The 22,378-nt window shown below is 38.0% G+C and overlaps 1 protein-coding gene across 1 annotated transcript in view; it reads left to right on the top strand.

Moving 5' to 3' along the window:
- The window catches only part of GUCY1A2 (guanylate cyclase 1 soluble subunit alpha 2), a 177,357-nt gene extending 156,255 nt beyond the window's left edge, over positions 1-21,102 (top strand). The window contains exon 8 of the mRNA XM_069808272.1: positions 2,029-21,102. Within this exon, the coding sequence (XP_069664373.1) occupies positions 2,029-2,236 (208 nt within the window). The 3' untranslated portion in view covers positions 2,237-21,102. The remainder of the gene's footprint in view (positions 1-2,028) is intronic.
- The last annotated feature ends 1,276 nt before the right edge of the window (positions 21,103-22,378 follow it).

Below are 22,378 nucleotides of genomic sequence, written 5' to 3' on the forward strand. Positions count from 1 at the left end.
GGAGCTGAAATGTTATCCCAATAAAGGTCAGCTAGACAATTTCTGAGGGTAAGAAGGTGATTCAAATAGTGCACCTAATATAGGGATGTGGAGTCTATCACAAGCCACAGCAGTGCATGAATTTCCAAAGGACTAATTGGTTAGTCGCCCATCATTCCTGGAGCATTTCATTGCAACCAAGTTACAAGTCACAAAACAAGTGAAAATAAAGCCTTTAATTAATAACTTGCACTTTTGTTCTATGAGGAAAATAGCGTGAAATATCAACTAAACTCAGTGCCAGCCCTGAACTGAATCAAAGAATATATACATTTTACAACTTCAAACTTGTATGACTGTCATTACAATTAGATAATGTTAGGCTCTGAGAAGGAAACCATTGGTTTTTAGCAAGGCCAGATCCTCCATAGTGAATAGTCAGTTTGGGGAAGAATGATGCCAGCGAAAGCTTACAGATTTAGCTCAGAAAGTTCTAAGAGTTCAACTGTTGCTTGCAGAAATCTAGTCGGGGAAGCAACGAAGAGTTATTTCAGTGTATTAAGCCTGTAGTTTTAAAACACAAAATATTTACTGCAAGCATTGCAGAGATGAAAAGAGAGAAGCTTCTCTGTAGAGTCATCTGCAAACTCTCATGTAATTCAGAAAATATTACAGTTTATTGATCATAAAATTGGCAGTCTGGAAAATAGATTATGACATTCAAACTGCATGCTAAACAAAGACCACCACAGACATTCAAAGGCAAAAACATCGTTGGATTTATAACCAACTGATTATTTAAAAGCTGGGAAGAAAATGCGTTTATATTTCAGTGAGCTCACACAAATTTTCTCAGCCAAAACTCACGAAAAATAGTCAGTAAAGGAAGTGCCATAATGTGTGCTGAGAATCCTGGAAAACTCTCCTGGCAACAGGATTCATTCATTCATTTACTTCTCAAAAACCAGCTTTAGAGACATTAAATAAAGAACCTATTACAAAATCCACTGGAGCTAATAAAGTTCTTCCCACTGATGTTTTTGAGCTTCAAATTGATTGAGAGAAAGAATAAATATCTTGGGAGGTGAAAAGATGAAGACCGCTTTTGTATATCCAGCTGTACTCAGAATTTACGATTACCTCAAAACTGCTCTTTTCAATGCTTGAAGGGACTGAATACCCCTAACTTAATTTACTGGAAACAAAATGTATAGAGTAATATCGGGTTTTTTACAAGTCCAACTAGTTTCAGGGAAGATACTTGATAAAGAGGCCCTAAACTTTTAGATCTAGCCAGACAGAGAGTTCTTCACTATGGAAGAAGACGACAAATGGCAAAAGGCAGTATAGTCAGGTCTGTGATGTACCACTTGTGTGGACATGCCTGGAGAATGGCTTCATGGCTCCTGTGAACCTATATCCCTTTTTGACCACAATCAGGTGACCCAGATTAAACCCATAGGTACTTTTGATGAATAGTGTCAGATTTGATTCTGTTTTTTGTTGAAGCTGGACATGCTGTATTTGAACCTAGTTTATGAAATACAACACTACTGAGTATGAGAAGGGCACAAACTGACTACCCTGCTTCCAACTGTGATTGCTCCCAAGCACTACCACCTTCATATCTACTTTCCGGCAGAAGACCTAGTGGTAGTCATCACTCTGAAATGTTAATTTCTGCAAAACTGGCCAGACTGGAGTGTTTTAAGTGAGCCAAATGATATGTTATGGATAATGATCATTATGAATTTCGTTCCCTTTCTAGTACATGACTTTCTGAATACTGACACTGATTTTCAGAGAATGTGTTTATTTGGGCCATCTCTTCAGCTGATCTAGTCAACAGACCTCCTTGAAGTTGATGATGCTAAATTAACATACATCAGCTGAGGATCCTGGCTTAGGATTTTTTTAGATGTTACATAATACTTTTAACTCATTTTTTTATTTGGGACCACATAGGATCAATCTCTTCCAAAAAGATGTTTCTGGACTCTGTTTTACAGGTTTTTATATCCCTCTGTTTTGTTTTTTTTTTTCCCCTAGGCTTTTGAAAAAGGAAGAAAATTTTATTTTTATCCCTCGTTCCCGTGAAGAGCTTCCAGAAAACTTTCCAAAGGAAATTCCTGGGATCTGTTACTTCCTCGAAGTCAGAAGTAGTCAGAAGCCGCCAAAACCCTCCATCACATCTGCCAGAGTGAGAAAGGTTTCTTACAACATTGGCACCATGTTCCTCCGGGAGACTAGCCTATGAGGCCTGCTGCAGATCAAAGACTCATCAAAAAAGCACAAGCCCAGAACTGGGTCATGGCAGGGGAGTTGGAGTTTCTTTCTATTTCACTGCCTTGTTCTGAACAAGCAGTAAAAGCTCCATGTAATGTCAGGCAATAATCATTTTAAAAGGTGGGTGATTGCTGTCAGTAAACAAAGTGGGAATAGGGAAAAAAAAAACCCCAAAAACAAAGTACTTCCAGAGGAATTTCCTTCATAAACTTCAGTCTGGCCCCTCTATGACAAACAAAACCAAACAAAACAAAAAAACCCCAACTCTCAAATTAGAGGTTGGTTTTGTTTTGTGCAGAAAGGATGATGGTTCTCTGTAGATTTGCACCAGCTAAGCAGAATTGAGTCAGTTCTGATTATGCATTCCTACATTTAATGCGTTCTTCAGTAAGGTAATGATGTTTTTTAACTTTATGAACAAACATTTCATACATATACTGTAGACCTGTTTAACCTTCCTGGCAGGAGGAATTATAATTCAATACAAATATTGTAGGAATTTTACCTATTTTTATACATATTTCACTTTCTGGATAATTACATTCCACATACTGTAAACTGAATGAGCTTAGATAGCTTTTCAGAAGAAGCTACTGTATATTTCATACATTCTACCTATCAAACCTTATTGTTATACAAGTGGGAAGAAGTCATTTTTTGACTTTTTTTGGCAACAAAAATATCGACATTTTACAGAAAAAAACACTTTGGTAAATCTCTTTACCTGATGTTTATGCTAAAGCTTTAGATGAGCATTGTCTTGCTTATATAAAATAATGTTCAATATTTGTCCTACAGTGCTGTATGTCCAGTCCTTCCAGGACAATGCAAACAAAATGTAGAAGATCAATGTGTTGACAAACAGAAAAGTTCTGCTCAGTGAGGCTTGTTTCCCACTAAATTATCAACCAAACTGATTTTTGACAGAAGTCCTGGAGTTTTTTAAAAAATTTAATCTTGTGAAAACTTATTCTAAGGAATTCCAGCAGACACTGGAAGCTCTCTGGGTACTGGTTTTCCACATTTTTTTAATAGGACTTGTGCTCCTACTCCAGTTCGATTATTGAAAATCCTATCTGTTATTAATGATGCTTATCTGGAAATTTTCTCTATTGCTGGATTGGCTGAAAGATCCCCTGCTTTATCTAATGTAGACAGAAAAACCACTGAAAAGGGGTAGGCAATACTTTCCCAGGTTTAATGCAAATGGCAGTTCAAGATTTAGATGAGTCCATGTCAATTTTAAAAAAAAGGCCAATTCTTTGCTGTTAAAAATTAATATAGCTTTTTTGTCTTCAAGGGATCCAATTGTAACAAGATGTGGATCTGTCCCCTAATAGGCACATTTTCAGGCATTGTTTATTTCTCAGGTTTTCCTTTTCAAAAATAATGGCAGTCAGTTTTCCTTTGCAGGTGTACACTTTTTAGGGTCATACTGAAGTGGGCCGATGTTGTTCTGCTCTTGCAATTTGTTAGTTAACAGTTGTGCAGTGATTCTGAAGTGGCTTAACTTTACATGGGGCTGATCAAAGCTCACTGAAATCAAAGATAAGACTTTCAACAGCACTAGGGGAAGCTCTGCATTTCTACAATCCGGAGCAGAAATTAGAGTTTACTTATGGATTTAGTAGTCATAACTTGAGGCACATTTTGAAAATAAGTAAATAACTTTCACCACACATCCAGATTATCCAGTTAGATCTTTCTGTGGAGGGAATGACAGTGCTGTATTTCTCCCCTGTGACCAGTAGTGAGCATCGCACCACTAGCCTGTGCTGAACATGTTTCAGGCTTCCTTTCCATGAAGACTTTCTGGATGAGAAAGGACTATCTTGAACCTATACAGACTTCAGCATGTGAAGGACATCTGAAGTTATTATGTAGGGGTGTTGTTTTTCTTGTCTGAAGAGGGTAGATGCATGGGAATTATCCCAAAAACTTAAATGGAAATTCCCTCGCTTTCTAGAGGAACACTGATGTTAAAGATTTCTTCCACTGATATTAGAGCATCCTTGGGATTGGAGGAGTTAATGTTTTCTCTATCTTGATAAACAGCATCTGCAGCAATACTGCCTATCTGAAAAATGACTTAACAAGAAGTGTTTGAGCTTGAGGTTGCAGAATTTCCATCCAAACTACAGATCTGAGAGTTTTCTGCGTAGGATGACAAGTTTTAGCCTATAGCCGTTAGTTTGCACGTACACAGGATGTACCATGTATTTTTTTTCCTGGAAACACCAGTGAGACATGCAAGAATCATAAATGGAGCAAAGTTCATGTTTCACCACTGGAGGAGGAACATCACTTCCTAGCTAATAAAGCTGTGGTTTTGATGTCATTCCCTAGTACCCTAGAGGGAAAATTTTTCAAATAGCTATCGACAGATTGAGATTTCATTCTGACTTCACTGGCACATCCTTATTGTTCAGTAGGTGCTGATGTCAGAGCACCAATGTCTCTGGCCAAACTCTTTTTTCTCTTTTCACTGCCTGTAGTCCTTTATGAAGAGAACAAACATAGAGGTTAAGACCAAAAGCTTGTAGCTCAATAACTTGTCTCTCACAGTTGCCAATAGGAAATGTCTAGGTTAATTCTGTGGCTGATCTTGATAGATCTATGGAAACATTTTCATGAGAAATGATGGATAAATGCTAATTCTACAAGCAAATTGGAGAAGTAATCTAAAAAATTTTGTATCACCATCCTCATCCTCTCAGAGACTGTTTATTCTATAAGGAAATTTATAATTGCAGAGATCAGTGCAAAACCTGAAAATTGGTGTTGGCATCACCATGGAGACAATGACAATGTTTGCAAATAAATAATCTAGCTCCGCAAATTAGAATAGATTTACTGTATAAGAATATACAGTCTCTGCTTTTTATAAGCTTGTGTAAAGGTAATGTGTCCAGAACTTCAGCACTGATGCTAAGTATTGTGTTAATTGTTTCAGTGTTATGACAAAGGAAGTTAATAAAAAAGTGTGGACTCTCTAGGGACATTTTTCTATCTCGGTGTGAGAAATGTGTAAAACAAATTTTCAACACTTTAACTTAGTAGTTGCATCTGTTGCCTTTAATATTAGGTTGCAAATTTATTTTGTTGGACACCTTTATGATGTGAAATTAAATTTATTATCAAGGTTGATGCCGTGAAGTCAATTAGGTGATTAGACAGACTCAACATTTCTTCAACAACACTTCCTTTTAGCAATACGCAAAACTTTCTCATTTGCTTGGTGTTGTCTTCATAAATAAAAAGGTTCTCAGAGTTTTTGTACCTTGGGATGATGAGGTGAAGAGTTTAGAGGTGCTGAAATGGATGCAGAAGTTACATACTATAGTTGGAATTTTCTTCTAGTATTTTCCTTCCTATAAAACAGATGATCTTTTGTTCCTCTGATTAAGAATTTACATGCCTGTGTTTCTTCACATAGCTGCAAGTAGCAACATCTGCTGTCTTGAGCTTCTGTACAAAACAAATCCACCCTCTCTGAAGATAGAGGGAGGAGATCTACTGCATATTGCTTGTACAAGGCAAAGGAAGGATGATGTGAGGACGCTAGCTGGCATCATCGGTCTCTTTGCAGCAAAGTTGTTCTGTGCAGCTTCCCTCTGCTCCAGGCTCAGAGGGACTAGAGACCATGGACTGACCACAGAGGCAGACGGGTGGGCAACTTCTTGTACAGAAGTCACGAGGCCTAAGTAAACAGAGGCAACAGTCATTCCCCCAGAGCACTTTTTACAGATCTTGTGTCAGATTTTTTTGTCTGCTTAAAGCTCCCTATCACACAGGCTCTTCTGTGATGCAGTGCATAGAGGTCAGGAACTCAGAGCAAGAAGGAAATAGTGATGGAAGTGGCAGAGTGGTAGATAAATTTTGTTCTACCATCACTCTGGTAATATCTGCCAATCAAAGACAAAAGCCTCTGTATGGGAGAATTGCTGCTCTGCCAGGACTCTCAAAGTATCGTTTTCTTGAAGGATCCCACAGGATATTTCTGTTTTAATTCCAAAGAACCAATAGTCATTAACTGTGGTTGTGGTTTTGGCTTCACTGCTCATTCCCACATCCAGCTGCAGATCTGAGTCTGTTTGGAAAGGCATTTTGGAGCCTGGAAACATGCCTCTGCAAACAGAAAACCAAAGCTTTTAAAACCTTGGAAATCTTGTATGGGAATTGCCTATTCCGAAGAAGAAATCCTTGTAGTTGAGTTGTTAGCATGTCCTACTGTAGTTCATGTGCGTGCATATGCCATTTCACAATGCTGACTCCTCCCGTGCTTACGGTGTTCCCTGCCAAGCCCAACAGCAGTATCAGGTGTGTGACCAACTTTTCTCTGTTTCCCATTAACATCCCTCTTTAATTTTTTTCTGTATAAACCAAGCAGTGCAGAACCATCACATATTGCATGCATTTAAAATTATCATAGCACTGCACTGAGGCTTAAACTCTGCTAACCAATTTCACATTGTATATTTCTTCCTCTGAATAGATCCTTATCCCAGATGACTTAAAAATTAAGAAAAAAAAATACCACCCAAAACTGCTGTGTTGAATTAAAAATGGTATGAAACCTGCATCAGTTGTTGGGGCAGGTTTAACTGCTGGACAGCTTTCAGATTCTTCAGCTGCCACAAGCTGTCACACTTGCATGCTTCATGTAAACTGTCCTGCCAAGAAGTCTGTAATCCAACAGCAGCATTGGAAATTTACGGCATTTTCTGGATTTTCCTCTTCCAGTCTCAGGCCACTACCTCAGCTCTACTGAGTGCTCAGAGCTCACTGAGGTGAGCTAATTCCCTATCCTAATGCAGTCTCAGAGCTTCTGCCTTTCATTTTGGGTTCTGGTGATCTTTTGCAAAATTATACATGTGAAATATTGGAAATAGCAACATGCTTGAATTAGCAACAAAACAAAAAGCATAAAAAAGCTTGTGAAATTCAGAAACAGTTGGTTCCTTCCTTGAAGGTAATACATTATTCATAGCACTTTACTGGGATTGAGGGTGCATCCACAGTAGAGGCTGTGGATGAATTGAAGATGCTGAGTGTGCAGGAGACTCGACAGGCAGGAGTTGATCAGCTCCTGCTACTGTTCATAATTTCATCACCTTGCATGCTATTTCCTGCTCTCGGTCAGGCTTCTGCTTTTCAGAAGACCTCCACTTTCCTTCCTTTAGCATCCTGTATGTGTAATTCCTATTATTGTTCTCATTAGCATCTGTTGTTGACATGGCTGCTTATATCTAAACAATAACTGTGATTAAAGGGCTGATCTTACTCTTTGCAGCAAAGACAAAACTGCTACGGTGACACAGCAGGCACTCACATCCTTAGAGAGGGAGATGACTGCAGTGCAAGTTGTCACTGGTGCATTTGGGTAAAGTCAGTACATTAACAGTCCATGGCACGTTTTTAGCTTTCCCAAGCACTAAATTTATCCATGCAGCTAGGAGCTACTCCTTAACAATGTTATTAATTTGCAATGCATGAGCAGCCTTACAACAAAAATCTGTAAACTGTTTAACCTCATATACATGATTGATCTTTCATGGCTTGGCTATTAATCGTGCGTGAAAGCAAGTAGAACAGTGAAACAGGGGAATGTAACGTAGGCAACAGATCATTCACCTCTGCAGATGCTGACTTGTTCCTGTGGCTTAGAAACGTTGATCTCCAGTTATCCATGGTCCAGGTTGTTATCACTATGTCACTATAGCAACAAAATGGCCTCTGAAAAACAGCATGAGGCATCTCAGTCTGCTTCCCTGTGGGCTGGAGTTCACATTAGAGAGGCCAATACAGTAAGTGATGCAAAATGGCAACTTTGCTGGCAGCCTTAACAAAAGGATCAGTGGAGGCAGATGTTAAACCGGCTGTTTGCTCCTGGGATTTTAGTTTCCAAAGGCAGAGTGAGACTGAACATGTTTTATTTTGGACAAAAAGAGAAGACACAGGATTTCAGAGAAACAAGTGTCTTCCCTGCTTTATGGCTAGCAGGGAAGCAGCGGAGTGAAAGGGATTCGAGAGGGACATGCTGGCTGCCTCGGCTGCAGCCGTGCTCGCTTCTGCCTTCATCTCTCTGGCCCACTTTAGCTTTAACAATCCAAGAATCAAGTTTCCTCTGAAGAGTGGGGGACAGGTAAGTGCTCTAGGCGCTTGTCCCCTCTGCTCTAGACACAGCATGAGGCTGCCTAAATCCCTGGGTGTGCTTAACTTTCTCAGTGACCACAGATGGCAAACTTAAACTAGACATCTATTTTTTAAGATGGCCAAGATGAGTAAGATTGATCTCACTGAATTAAGCTCTTTCCCTGTGTCTCAAATCTTTTAATCTTGCTGCTTTTCAGAGTTTTCATTGGCCAAAATAAATTGAATCAAGCTAAGTGGCAGAGGGATAGATAAGCATATTCCAGGATGAATGAAGGTTTGATATGGTACCCATGGTGACTGTCAAGAAGAGGGGCTACTGCAGTTCTGGAAATCTCTTCCTTCTGATATCTGAACCCTTTACATACGATATCAGCACTGCCAATCACAACTCCTGGATGCCATTAGGACTGTGATTTAGAAAAGCTTTTGAGCTTTGAGATCCTAGCCCAATTATGCAAAACCTCCATGCCACTTTCACCCGAACCATGTGCCAGAATGCCTACATAAACCTTGTTAATTATCCTGTAGTAAAGATAGCAATAAGATATATAAATTTTAAAGAGCAGAGAGATAGTTGCCAGGTTATCATTAACATATATTTTTTGCATTTTTATGAATTTGTAGGCCCAACATTAACTTCCCATTAGCAGGAGGTCTCACATTGAGCTACTTGTTTTCTAGGTAATTATTCCCTAGCAATACTCTCTAATGGCTACTCTTGAAGCAATAAGTAAAGCCATGCTAGTCTGTTCTGTGTAGATTCTTGTACAACACCTATCACCTTAATATTCCGCCTTTTAGCAGAACATTAAATGGCAGAATAACACCCTGTCACGTATTGTTTGTCCTTCCATCCTCTTTCCCAGGGGAGAAGAGTATGTAGTGGAATCATTTGATTTTGTGAGGCGTTGTCTTTTTGTTAGTTTTCTAAAAATATATGTTGCTACTTACTTAAATAAGGAAGAGCAGAATCAGAACTATAGAGCAGGATTAGAAAAGAGTTTTAGTTGTAAACAGAGTGTTTTAAAGACTTCCTGTGGAGTAGGACTGGTCTCTCATCCTAGAAACAGCAGTACCAGTAATATATGTAAGATATACCAAGGAATGATAAATATGAGCAATAAAACAGGCAGGTATATATAATGGATAACTTCTGCTTTATACACAACAGTAAATAGATGCTAAAACTGTTTAATACTCAGAGAGGAGGAATGCTGTTTAATCCACTTTGGCATTTGTTTATTACCAGTATACCTCTAAGGTATTATTTTTTCTTTCCCTAATGAGACTAGAACATACTGTTAAATCAATATCAGAGTTTCTGAACTTATTGCAGAAAAACATGGTCAGGAATAAATAACTATGGAGAGTTTTTTCAAGTGAGACAACAGATCATATAAAGAAGAGGTACGGACAGGTATATTTATTTTAAAAGTTTCTGTGGCATTTCTGATTGGTTGAAATAATTCTGAAACTGTACACTTAAAGCACAGCTGCCTGGTTCAGGTTATTTCCATTTGCTAAGAAGGAGGAAGTAAAATTTTCAAAGTCACTCAATCCCATTTTCTGTGCTTAAACACAATCTCTTTCTGAAGGTTGAACCTAACTTTTCTAAATGTTCCTGAGCTTCTGAATGCCTAAATAAGTTTTGGAAATGTGGGTTATAAATCCATATCATTTATGTTCCTTTGAAATATTGTCCATAATGATGTATGAAAGCAAATTCTAAAATTCCAACCAGCAGCAATGGTGCATTTTCCTAGTGCTAACCTGTGATGGATGATGAAATGTGGAATTGTTTCTAATCTATGCAGTTTTTTACACCTTTTTTCCAGATGATGCTCCCAGATGTGTTGCTGTGAGCATATGAATGTTCTGGTATTCAGTGGGGATGAGGCTCGTTACTGACCTTTATAAAGTTCTGAGGGATCCTAAGGAAGAAAGCACTGCCCAGCCAACTCCATACAATTTAGCTCATCTGCTGAGGGAGTGTCAAGCTGAGTCTAAGATTTACTTTCTCATTACATCTCTCAGTCAAGTTCCACGTGCTTGCTAGTCTAATCATTGCTCTCCAGAAACTTCTCACAGGTCCTGCAAGTGTATAGGTAAGAAGCCAACAGAGAGAAAGCATTTGAACAAAGTAAAGTATGTGTGTAGGGGAGAGTTGCTGTACGTAGATGTGCTGCAGATTCTCAGCTTTCATGTATTTGGAAGTTGGATGACCCAGAGAGTATTCTGGGTGTGATGCAAAACGCAAGAAACTGCTTTACTTAATGTCATGAACTCTCAAGGCATTAGGATGAGTTTCAGAGTCCATAATCCTTAGAGTTTTAGTGGAAATGCATGAGGAATGCACTGTTTTTGGAGGAGAGAAAATTGCTTTGTATTTTAAATAAGAGTTGAATCTTTAGTTACAGAGAAGAAGTGTGTGGGAAAAAGAAAGTCTAAAAATTATAAATGCAAAATGCAAAGAATGTCCCACTTTTTTGTATCATTTGACTTTTCTGGAGGTAGGAGCCACAATTCCTCCATGAGTTTCGATACTGAATGCAAAACTAGATGTGAAACAGTACAAGTGAGGTACTTCGCCAACTGGTAGAAATTTGGACGTGATAGTAAGAATACCTTTTAAAAAGTGTGTAGGGATATGGTACTTAAATGTTAGCACTTTAAAAAAATGGAAGGTCTTCTGCTTTGTAAGTAAATATTGTTTAGAAATGCTTGAACTGAAAGAACGCTTGGAAGATTGTTGTATCATAACAAAAAGATACAAAGTCTATGACATAATCTACAATTCATGCCATTCCTTCAGAAGTAGTCCTATATATGGGGTTTCCAAAAGCACATTCAACCAACAGTTGTTTATAGTTAATTTCAAAAAAGAGCAGTATTTCACCAAGCACCTTCTGCAAAAATGCAAAGTAGATCATGTTAGGTAGGGCCTACATTTAACTCACTTGGTTTAGAGCATATTAAGAGATACAGTGCATCCCAAAGTAAGGCTTTAAATGTGCTTCCTAACATGTGTCAGCATTCTGTCCTTTTACTGAAGTCTAAACAAAGCCCAGTCTAGACAAAATTCCCATCCCAATACATGGCGTTTATATTGCTTTGCTAGAAAATTAACACTTCACTAAGTTGCAGCCATTAATGTCTTTGATGCTGGAATATTGCTAAATTTTCTTATGTCTTACTCTGCCCAAGTTGCACTGGGGCCTATTACACTCTGGAGCACCAAGGGTTTGGGGAATTGCTGTAAGATTGAGTGAAATTCAGCTAACCTAAATTTAGGTATTTAAAAATTATGTTTGGTCTGACCTAGTTGGGTCAGCTCCCTCTACAGTCAGTGCAGACATCCTGGCATCTCAAAGAATGATTGTTCCAGGAGGAAGTGTTAAGGATGAGATAAACCACTGCCTTAGATGTGCTCTTCTCTCTCTCCCCAGTGACTACAGTGTGGAGGTGCAGGACTAGTTCAGATTAACTGTCATACTGTAGGTTAGATGAATTCCACTGCTGATAAGAATGAGAGGATGTAATAGGATAGAACAGCAAATATACATGGAGAGAAACACAACAGGGGCAAGGGCCAGGCTTCAACCAGAGATTCAAAGGGGTGTGGTGATAAAATTATTAATATTTGAGAGGTCTGGCTAGGAAGTTTATCATAATTAAAAGAACATTCCTTTCAACTAAAAACTAACAATCTGTGACTGTTTCCAACTGCCCACTTCTGATCAAAGATAATACTGGTGTGCCACTCCTATAGGCTCCACCAAGAGCCATCTCTCCATATCATCGTGTTATTTACTGCTTGATTCCTTCTTAGAATAGTGGCAGTTAGCAAGCTACTTAAGGAGTCCATCCCTCCCAGGAGTGGATATCTGGTTTTCTTAACATTTAAATGATTGTTTTTCCTCACCTCTTTCTTTTTTCTGAAACAGTATGTAGGCTGGTCTCTGCAATCACTAGGGAAAGAAGAGGGGAGCAGAGGGGGAGGTGCTGGCCAAATGTTCTCTCACTAGGATCATAGTTACTAAAGCTTCTGTCTGACCTGTCCTAAATTCTACTTGTGTTTTTACACCCTTGGAGTACCCAGATTCTCCAACAGGATCTTGGGTCAGGCTCTGAACCAGAGGTGAGTGGGAAGGACCAGGGCTGCCACTCTGCTGTACCGCTCCCATGCTTCTCTCTTCCGTTTGCAATTGCCACTTTGATCCTTTGACATCTGTGGCAATTTTCACTGCAGTCATGGTTAGGGAGGCCATGGGAAAGTCCTTCTTGGGAAGAAGCAATAGTATGCAGTTCTCCACACTGTGAACTGTCACTCTCTCCAGAGAAAAGGAATTAGAAATAGTATTGTCCTCAAGAGCTGAGAAAACTTGCAGATTTTCCATGTACAGTAAACAGTTGCTATAATTACGGGAAAACAAAACAGAGAGGCAAAGTTGTGTAGCAGGGGCATCCTGTCTCATACACACTGCTGTGATAATGAAATCCAAACCCTGTGGAATTGCAGGCACATTATTCTCACTTGCTTTAAAGGTCAGCTAAGAAGCTAATTTCTCAAATGGGCTCATAGCTCTGAGAAAATGTGACACTACTCATTTCTTCCAACAAATTGCAGTTGTCAGAGAAACTGGATTAGTAGCTCACGGAGCTAAAAATAGACATTATGCACTTGCCAGAGAAGGATGAATTCAGTAACAGAGGTGAAGGTATATCAAAATACCATAACATCTGGAGAAAAAGCAACAAAAAATGCTCAACTCAAAGCAAGTTACACATAAAATTACATTAAAAATAGTCTTCATTCTGTTTTATTCACCTTCCAGATACACCTTGCGGTTGCTGCTTTATCAGCTGAATCAGTTTGGCCACAATGTCAATGTCATGTACCTCAAGTTAGGCAGTGAAAGTCATTATGTTTAAGCCATTATTTGAATACTGAAAAAGAAGAGTCTTCGGCTTAACATTTTTATCTTCTTTGCGGGGGGGGGAGATAATTTACCGCTAAACTTATTAAACTGAAAAATAAAAACTAAACTCCCAAAGCCCAAATCTAATAACAGAGCTACAGTGAAAGCAACTTTCCAAACCTCAGCATATCTTTACTAAAAAGGGGATAATTATTTTTCATTACATCAAACATTTGCATTTTAAAGAATTCTCTTTTATGCCGTGATTTTGCAAATTTGTATTACTACTTGCTTGGACTTAAAAAAAAAAAAGAGAAAACTCTTCTTTATTCTTCATTCTTCTTCAGTTATTTATTATTTTCCATAGCAGAGCAATTCCACCATACTGTGTATGACCCTGAAAGAGCAGCAATCCACTGCAGATAGGGAGCCTCAACCTGTCTGGTCAAGGTGAAAATTTCTCCAAGGTACAGGCTGGGTCTCAGCTGACGACAGGGCTGGCAGAAGTTGCATGCAGTTTGTACTATGACTTAAGTAATTCTTTTTACTTTTATATTCAGAAGCAGACCTATGTACAGCTCAGGAATAATCTTCGCCACTTTCTTTAGAAATTCTTTCTGTAGTATGTGTCTTTTCTGTGCACCTTTTATAAAATCTCTGCATTTCAGATCTGAGGCATTGACAAGTGTAGGGTATAAATAATAACTTAGGTCAACAAATCAAATCACTGTGAAAAATATTTGTAAAGTATTTATGCTCATTGTCTTTTAGATATCTTATAAGCTAGAGTCCTTTTTGCAAATTCTGTTCTTGCAGAAGCCTTTGGTCATCATGCTTGGAGAGGTTAAGAGTAATCTTGATTTTGGGATTCAGTTAGCATCAATACCACTTATCTGGCATTCACTGTGTACCATTATTACTGCAGTGCTAAGGTTCAGTTGTGAAATTGAAATGTCAGGATAAGCAGCACCAGCAGTTAATTGCATTGCACATCCTACACACTATGTACACATTTCATGGCATACTTTGTATTTTCTAGAACATTATATGACTGGTTAAATATGTAGAAAAATAGTTAGGAATAAAAATTACAAAATATGTGGACATTGCTGTGTCTGATTGATAGCTGTCTTGAGATATTATGGATATATTATCACCTACTCTTGGGATTGCTCTGAACCAAATCATGCATCTTTGGCATCCATCCTTGCTTTGGTGAGAGGTATGGTCATCATCATCCCTTAAGTTGTTAATACTCAGTTACATTAGAGCTCAGAGATTAATAACACAGGAATTTTTCAGCCGACCATTTTAAGAGAACTAATACTGGTGGTTTTTTTTTTAATATAGCGGGCTTCACTGCTAGGGTTGACTTTACATCCCTTCTTGATTTGTTTTTAACCTTTCCCAGTTTACTAAAATTCTGCAGTTCCTCTTTCCAGGATTCCATAGTGTTTTGAAGAGTGTGTGTAGTCTGCTTGTGCAATCCACTGGTGCAACACACGAATGTTAAGCTGTTTCAGACCACCATACTGGAGACTCCAACCAATGTTTCACAGCTACAAATAATCCCCTCATTCTCTTTGCCACTTTGCTCTGCCTGTATGGCCAGCTTTAGAGAAGGAACTGAATGCCACTAAAAATCTTCTGGTGGTTTATATTTGTTTCAGTGAGATAAATTAATGATTAGGAGAAACTTTTGCAAAACAAGCTAATGTTATTGGCATGCACTTCACAGCCTGAGCCCATCAAGTCATAGTTCAGCCTCTACCCAAAGCCTTTGAAAACAAATTGAACTTCACATGCAGTATCTTGCCCAGAAGAACTGATAACAATTTTTCAGTTGTCTGTCACTGCAATGCTGACTCTCCCACCTAACGGAAAACCCATGAAATTCATGAAACCATGAACAGAAAATCTCATACTTCTGATACTTGTTTAAACCTTTCTTCCAGGACCCTATTGTAATTCTGAAATTGGTGATTTAACTGGCAATTCATTCAGGCTCATCTTCATTTCCTCTGCAGGTAACTCTAGAGGATGATTAATCTTTGATGCCTTAAAGTTGTATGTTTCAACTTTTCCCTTTGATTTCAGTGTTGCCAAAGTAAAATCTGAGGGCTAATTCCTAAGATGGTCACAAACAGCTCCAATAACAGGGCCAGACATATGTGAAGGTAAGTTGTAGGTATGAGTAAAAAACTTGGATTGTTGTAGGAAGATGGGTGTTCACTCACGTTCATGATGCTCAGTTTTAGGAGTGGGAATTTTTAGTAAGAGTTATGAGTTGCATATTGGTGGTCTGTCATTTACTAAGAGCAGAACAAAGGGAAGGAGCACTTCAGTGCAGTGCAGTTTTAATCTCAGCTTTATGAATGCTGAGAATTGCTGCTCATCTTGTTTCAAACATCTTTGTTTTGCAAGCTGGATAAAAATAGTTGGTACTCCTAAAATGTGAAGATTGATCACCTCAAAGTCTGCACTCCTGTAGAAATGGACCAATCTCCCCTGGGTGGAAATGCTTTTTGTGTAATTCTGTAATACTGTTTTAGTCTGTTCTATAAAGCTTCTCTGAAGAGACTTGTACAAGCATTCTGCACTAAGTAACAAGATTACAACCTTGCACTATCAACAAAGGATGCTTAGCATTAAAATAATATTTGATGCCATTAAATAATACTAGAGCTCTATTAGGGTTTAGAGCACTGTGATGTTTGTGCACTGAAGCAGTTTGTATAAAATTTCTTACAGACACAAGGATAATCTAATTAATGACAGTATTTCCATTTTAGTAACATGCAGAGGAGGTAAGGTGGTGTCCCTAGACATTTCTGTCAACTTAATGGTTAAGAGATTAATTTTAGTACTATGTAGATCTGAACATTATTTTAAAACATCAGCCTGCAATCTACTGGGAAGGGATGTAGCAGGTTAGAGTTTTACTGTGAGCTAGCATGGACAGAAAAGCTCAGCAAAGCATATAAGCCAAGACCTTCCCACACTGAAACCAAGGGAGTAATTGCAAAATCGAGTCTAGCTACTTGTCCTAGCTGTTCAGCAAAGGAATCCACCTGCCAACAGAAGCAGAGTCCATACAAACTATCGCATGCTGTATTTCAGTTTTTTTATTGGGATTCATTTGGCAGTCTTAGTGGTCTGGAAGTTACAGCAAGTACCTCTGGTTGAAAATTACTATTTCAGTTATGATTGCTTCCCCAAACCAACTGAATTTACTACTAACCAAAGACTTATCTACTTGAAAACAAAACAGTGAAGTTTGGTTCTGTCATTTATGTCTTTGACTGCGAGCAGTTGAAGTGCATAATATATGTACTAACCAGGCCTGTATTGTGTCATTGAGCAAGTTATTCAAGGCCGCAGCACCAGTATACACAGCAGAATTCAGTATTAATCCCTCTATGGGAACATGAGTCTATGTAATAAATCGATGTGCCATATGTGTAGGCCATGGGAAAATTGTGTGTGCAGTGAACTACATATGGTCTTAAAAGCTTTAACATTTGTACTGCTTTTCCTATAACAGAATGTATATCTTGATAGCTGTGACCCTATGAGCTTCTGAAAAAAAATGTAACCTAAAGTTTATTCTTCTTGTTTTAAAATCACTGTTTTGTGAGTAACTGTTTACACAGGCCTCCATACAGCAAGGGGTCTTTCTCCATGTGTTGCTGGGAAATGGAAAAGCAGATGCTATCTGTAATCTTGCAAGCTAGAGAGATCAGTGAATGCCTTTCCTGAATCTCCTCCTGATAAGCCACTTCTTGTTTCTAGCAAATGCAGACAGTGCCAATAGCCTGGGCCTTGTTTAGAAGAAACAAATCATTTGTTAAACAACGGCCTTTTTCTGTTCAGCTTCTATTGATACTTCTTCATTTTCTCTTTCTGCCTCTTTTTGAGTAGACTTTGGTGATGATTCTTGCAAAATGTAATTGAGGGCAAACAGTTTGCCTTTTTTACCCTTCCTTTTTTCAAAGCCATGAAGGCCTCAAACAAGAAGAAAAAACTTTACAAAACTCATGCAGGCATGTTGTTAACAGATAGCAGAAGGATAAAACAGCCTTCTAAGAGTACTCCAAATTATCTTTTAATGGCATGCCTGCACTGTGTTGTGACTTGACATCTTGCTTTCATAGTGTGACCTGCTATAATGGTGTTTGTTACAATGAGGTCCTTTTAGTTTGTCCTGAAAGATTTTACTTGTTTGTCACCATATTAGAAACAAAAGGTATACTCTATAAGAAAAGCAATATACAATATACTATACAGCTTCTATTTCAATGCCTCTAGTTTTAGGCTAGTATTCATATAAATGTTTATAATCAAAATACAAGTTTTATTGTTCTTCACAGGACCAAGCTAAGAAGTTTTGCCTTGTCTAAATACTAACAGTAACATTTCTTGTCAACAAATACTCTTTTCTCTTGCTTCTAGTTAACTTGTGGTGGGCTCCATCCTACTCTGATTCCCCATTAATGCATTTGAAAGGGAAAAGTAATGAGCTATTTGAGTGCATGACCTTTGCGCAGTACCTGATTCATAAAGATAAATGGATCCAAAATCTCATTTATTAGTTATTAGTGATCAGTAAAACAACAAAAACCCTTTGAAGTTCAGCTGAGTAAGTTCTGAAGATCTTGCATTGCTTATTCAGTTTAGCAAAGTTTCTTGAGTCATTGTAACAGACATATTTGATTAAGCCTCTGCCATGGACACTGGCACCAGCCTTCATCAAAAATTGTTCTAATTTCTGCTTCCCATTTTATCTGGAAGTCTGCTGTAATGGAGAAATTATCTGGATATAAAAAAAAGAAAATCATACAGGTTTCCCGTGTTTGACCTAGTCCTCTGGTAGATAGGTCACATTAATTAATTTTTGTCAGTAAGTAGTAGTATAAGTCACTGAAGAGGTGTTCAAAGAAGGCAAAACATTAAGACAAATCCAGAATTTTTACACACAAGAAATGTGTGTAGTTTGCTAAAAAAAGTAGAACAATAGGGAAGTTACTGAGTTCTTTTTTTTTCTCATTAAACTTTGCTGATACACATAACAGTTGCTCATAAAATATTTATTTCTTCCCTCACATTCTCTCATTTGAAGCCAGTAGAGCTTCAAAGCAAAAAGAGTTACCTGGTTACTTTGTCCGAATTACTTAGTAAATGCAGTCCAGCTGCCAAGTCCATCCAGACTGACTTTCAATGTCACAAATGTAGCTAATTTGCTGGAAGTCATTGACAGAGCTTGGTTTTCTAAGCACTGCAATAACATGATACTAAATGTACCAGTTTAGTTACAGTGCCGGGTGTTCAAGATACCATCCAGACTGTATTTATTATTCTTCTCCCATCATTTATAAAGGCAAAAAATTAGTTTAAGTCTGTGTCTTTGCATTATTCGAGTTCTCATATGTGAAGACTGCATCTGGTAGTATGTTGCAGACTTGCTTTCTCATGAATGAGTAGCTGGTTTATCTCTTTTGTGATACCTTTTTTGTCTGTCTGGAATATTTTGACATCTCTTCAACCATGTCAATAGCTTGAGTTGGGCTGCCTGATGTCTGGAAATCCTGGATAAAAGGCCACACTAAACATGTGCAGAACAATTCTGTATCTTGGTGAGAAGAGTTTTGTATGGATATGTTGGGTTTACTGCTAGGGGCCGACCAACTTTGCAAGTGTACTGGACTCATCTCATGCTGTAGAATTGATGTGTATAGGCACAACACATGTTGACACATTGCTCAGCTAGTGCAGACTGGTCATGTATTTCAGTCTGGCAAGTCTTGAGGAAAAACACGGAAGTTGCAGCATTTGGAATTTCAGATGTTGGCAGGAGTACATGATTTGTACCACCTCTTCTGTCTTGTGTCATGAAAACTATCATCTTGAACAATAAGTAAAGAAGAAAAAAAAAAAAAAGAAAGAGAAGTGAGGGGGATTGTGAGGTAGAGCTCATTTATCAAACTTCATGTTCTCTTAAACCTCCTTCTTTGCCATCACCGCATGTGGAACTAACACCGTTCAAATACAGTGGTCAGCCCTGATGATCTGTCTCATAGGAGCTGTATCTGAGTTTCCATAGGTAAATTTTATGCTGAGTAGCTATAATACTGCCATGGGGCTGGAGCTGACTGTCCTTTTTAATAACCATTGTTTAAAGATTCGTTGCTGAAATGGTCAATACCCAAATACCTGTCAGGACTTGCCAAGTAGGGTTCACTTTCCAGCAAGGTTTTGTGGTAGGAACTTTGAATGTTATTGTGAATTAGGACTGATCTGTGGTGGTCCTAAGCCTTCACAAATAAAGCAGATTATTGCAGCACAGTCAAAACCTTGGTCAGTACTGCCATGCCAGAAACCCCCTGTTCTGAACAATTGCAGGCTTCTTAACTCCTGGTAATCCTTGCAAAGCAAACCCATGTGACTCCTGTTATACCCAATAGGAGTCCTTGTTTGGGCTAAAGTCTGCAAAGAGCATTGAAACCATACCCTATGCTCCTTGCTGTACAAAACCATCCATGGTCTGATACTGCAACTGTTATATTTGCTGGGTAATGCTCAGCCTGTAAACAGAACCATAGTCCGGCACATCAATGTGTAACACATTCCACGTAGGAGCAAGACAGCACTTTCCCCTGACCTGCATTTGGATTTAAAGCTTAGTTACATGGGCCATTTAGGCTGCAGTCCTGTGTGTGCTCAGGTGAACAGGTAACTTAAAGGACATGGAGGCCTCATGCAGTGCTTGCTTTGGCCAAGCCTTCTGCAAATGTTGTGAGCAAGGGTGACGGGACTGCGGCCATACCTCATCGTATGGTTGTAGATGGGAGTTGCACACCCAGTATCTAATGCAGCATTTCAGATATCTAAGGACTTATTTTTCCATACATTCTACACACATTCCTACATATTTTATGAATCAGGTCTGTGATCAATGTTTTGAACAATTTGTTTGCTGTGGTTTCATGGGGTTACTATCTCTTTGGTTTGCAATGTAAATAATGTTATACATCTGCTATTTTATGATACAAATGCCATGTGAATTGCTTATTTTTAAAATGTTATAGCTCTGTTATGGTTTATTTACAATGCCATCTTACAGTATTGGTTTAATATACAATGTATCTGTATGGCATGAATTAAATTGCTTATATTTTACAATGTCAAATATTTTATTTTTGTTTTCTAAAATGACTACATTTCATCCTATGCAGTTTCATAAATGTTTCTTAAGTGGCTCATTACATCTGGAAATATTGCTTCCTCTCCAGTAGTGCAGGCATAAGAACCAGTATTCCTGATCAAAATCATCGGATATATCATCTAGCAATTTCAGATTAGAAATATATGTACAAAAATGTAAGCATTTATAGTTAATCAGAACATCTACTATATCTTCCTCGCTTTTCATGTAATGATACATTTTAATCATTTTGTATACTTTTTATTTGTAATTATTTGTGAGTCACACACAGTGTAAATAACATGCTTCATTATGCAAGATTTCTAGGTATTCAAGATTACAAAAAAGTTGAATTTGTATATGAAAAGAAATTGACAGTAGATTGGAATGACATAAAATAAAGTGGTGATGACTATCTTCTATTTATACTGTTCATTTCCAAATTGTCTGTTAGAGATAAAACATTTCATTTGCCCTTTAATGTCCAACTAGTTATTTACAGTATAATTACATCAATAAATCATGCAAAAGTCTATTAAAAGTCATGATGAATCATTGAAAGTTGCCTTTTTTTCTGTTGACAGCTTACCTATGGAGAGCAGAATTAAAATGTACTAAAACCCAATTCACTGGAAACAGTCCAAAAAGTCAATGAAGATATTTGTGGAAAAGAACCTCTTTTCACTCCTAGCTCTCAAACCTCACCTTATACCACAAATCTAAATGTATTGTTGAGCAATAAACTAGTAAAATATGTTATAACAAAATGCTAGATGCTTAAATACACATTGCATATATCCCTTGATATGTAAGCTTTGGTTTTCATGGACATTGCCATGTAAAAACCTTACCAAAGCCTTTTTTCTTAACTGAACTTTTGGAGTTTTGAGGCAGAGCTGCTTAAGAAATTTAACAGATTGTTGGAAAGAAAATGTCTGGTTTGGGTGATACTATAATGGCTAATTTCTTCCAGTGATTGTTCAGTTCTTGGTTCTGTAGAACAACAGAGCAGAACCAGATTTCAGTCCTGGAGAAAAGAGTTAGAAAACGGGTGACATTACAATGAAATATCGACACTAGCCCATTCCTACCAACACAAGAACAAAGGAAGCTGGCACGCTGTAATGTCATCAGCCTTACAAATGCTGCTCATGTTGCCCATTTTTTCATTCCTTCTTCATCTTTTCTATATCCTCAACTGAGAATATGACTCATTCTGCTCTGCTGTTTTTTACAGAAGGCCATTAACTAGAATTAGTTGTAATATTTTTCTGTGGAATGTGTTACTGGGAGAAAATGAATTTCAATTAATTCAGAATGTTGGCAGGGGAGTTTGACATTTCAGTACCAAATGTGCTTGGCTTTTATGTGGCTAAAGCTAAAGGTAAGGAAGGTCTAACCTCTCTAAAATTTCAAGGATTGTTGCCCTTGCCACAGCTAGCTTTAAGCCCGGTGAATATTTTCCAAGAAAGAGACTGATAATTTGCCTATTCCTGTCTTAAAAATTATTCCAGAATTTTTTTCCGGAATATTTAGATGGGAATTTGAATAACTCTGGTATGTGAGAGTCAGTTCTGCTCCACAATAGATTTGGTAACACTGTGTGTCAGCCAGAAAATTATGATAAAGACAATTCTCAGAGTCTTTCTAGCTGGGAGAGTTACTCTTCTCTTAATGTTACACTGCATTTTGAGATCTTACTTTGTCCAATAAAGCTCATTTATGTGACTCTATGAATGTAAGGAATGCCTTCAGTTTAACGCCCATATGCAGTCCAGATAATTCCAGCACAGAAGGATACAATAGAAATAAAAAAAGCTACAGACAAGGACAATAA

Source organism: Haliaeetus albicilla, chromosome 20 (assembly GCF_947461875.1).
Source record: "Haliaeetus albicilla chromosome 20, bHalAlb1.1, whole genome shotgun sequence".
Classification (NCBI taxonomy): domain Eukaryota; kingdom Metazoa; phylum Chordata; class Aves; order Accipitriformes; family Accipitridae; genus Haliaeetus; species Haliaeetus albicilla.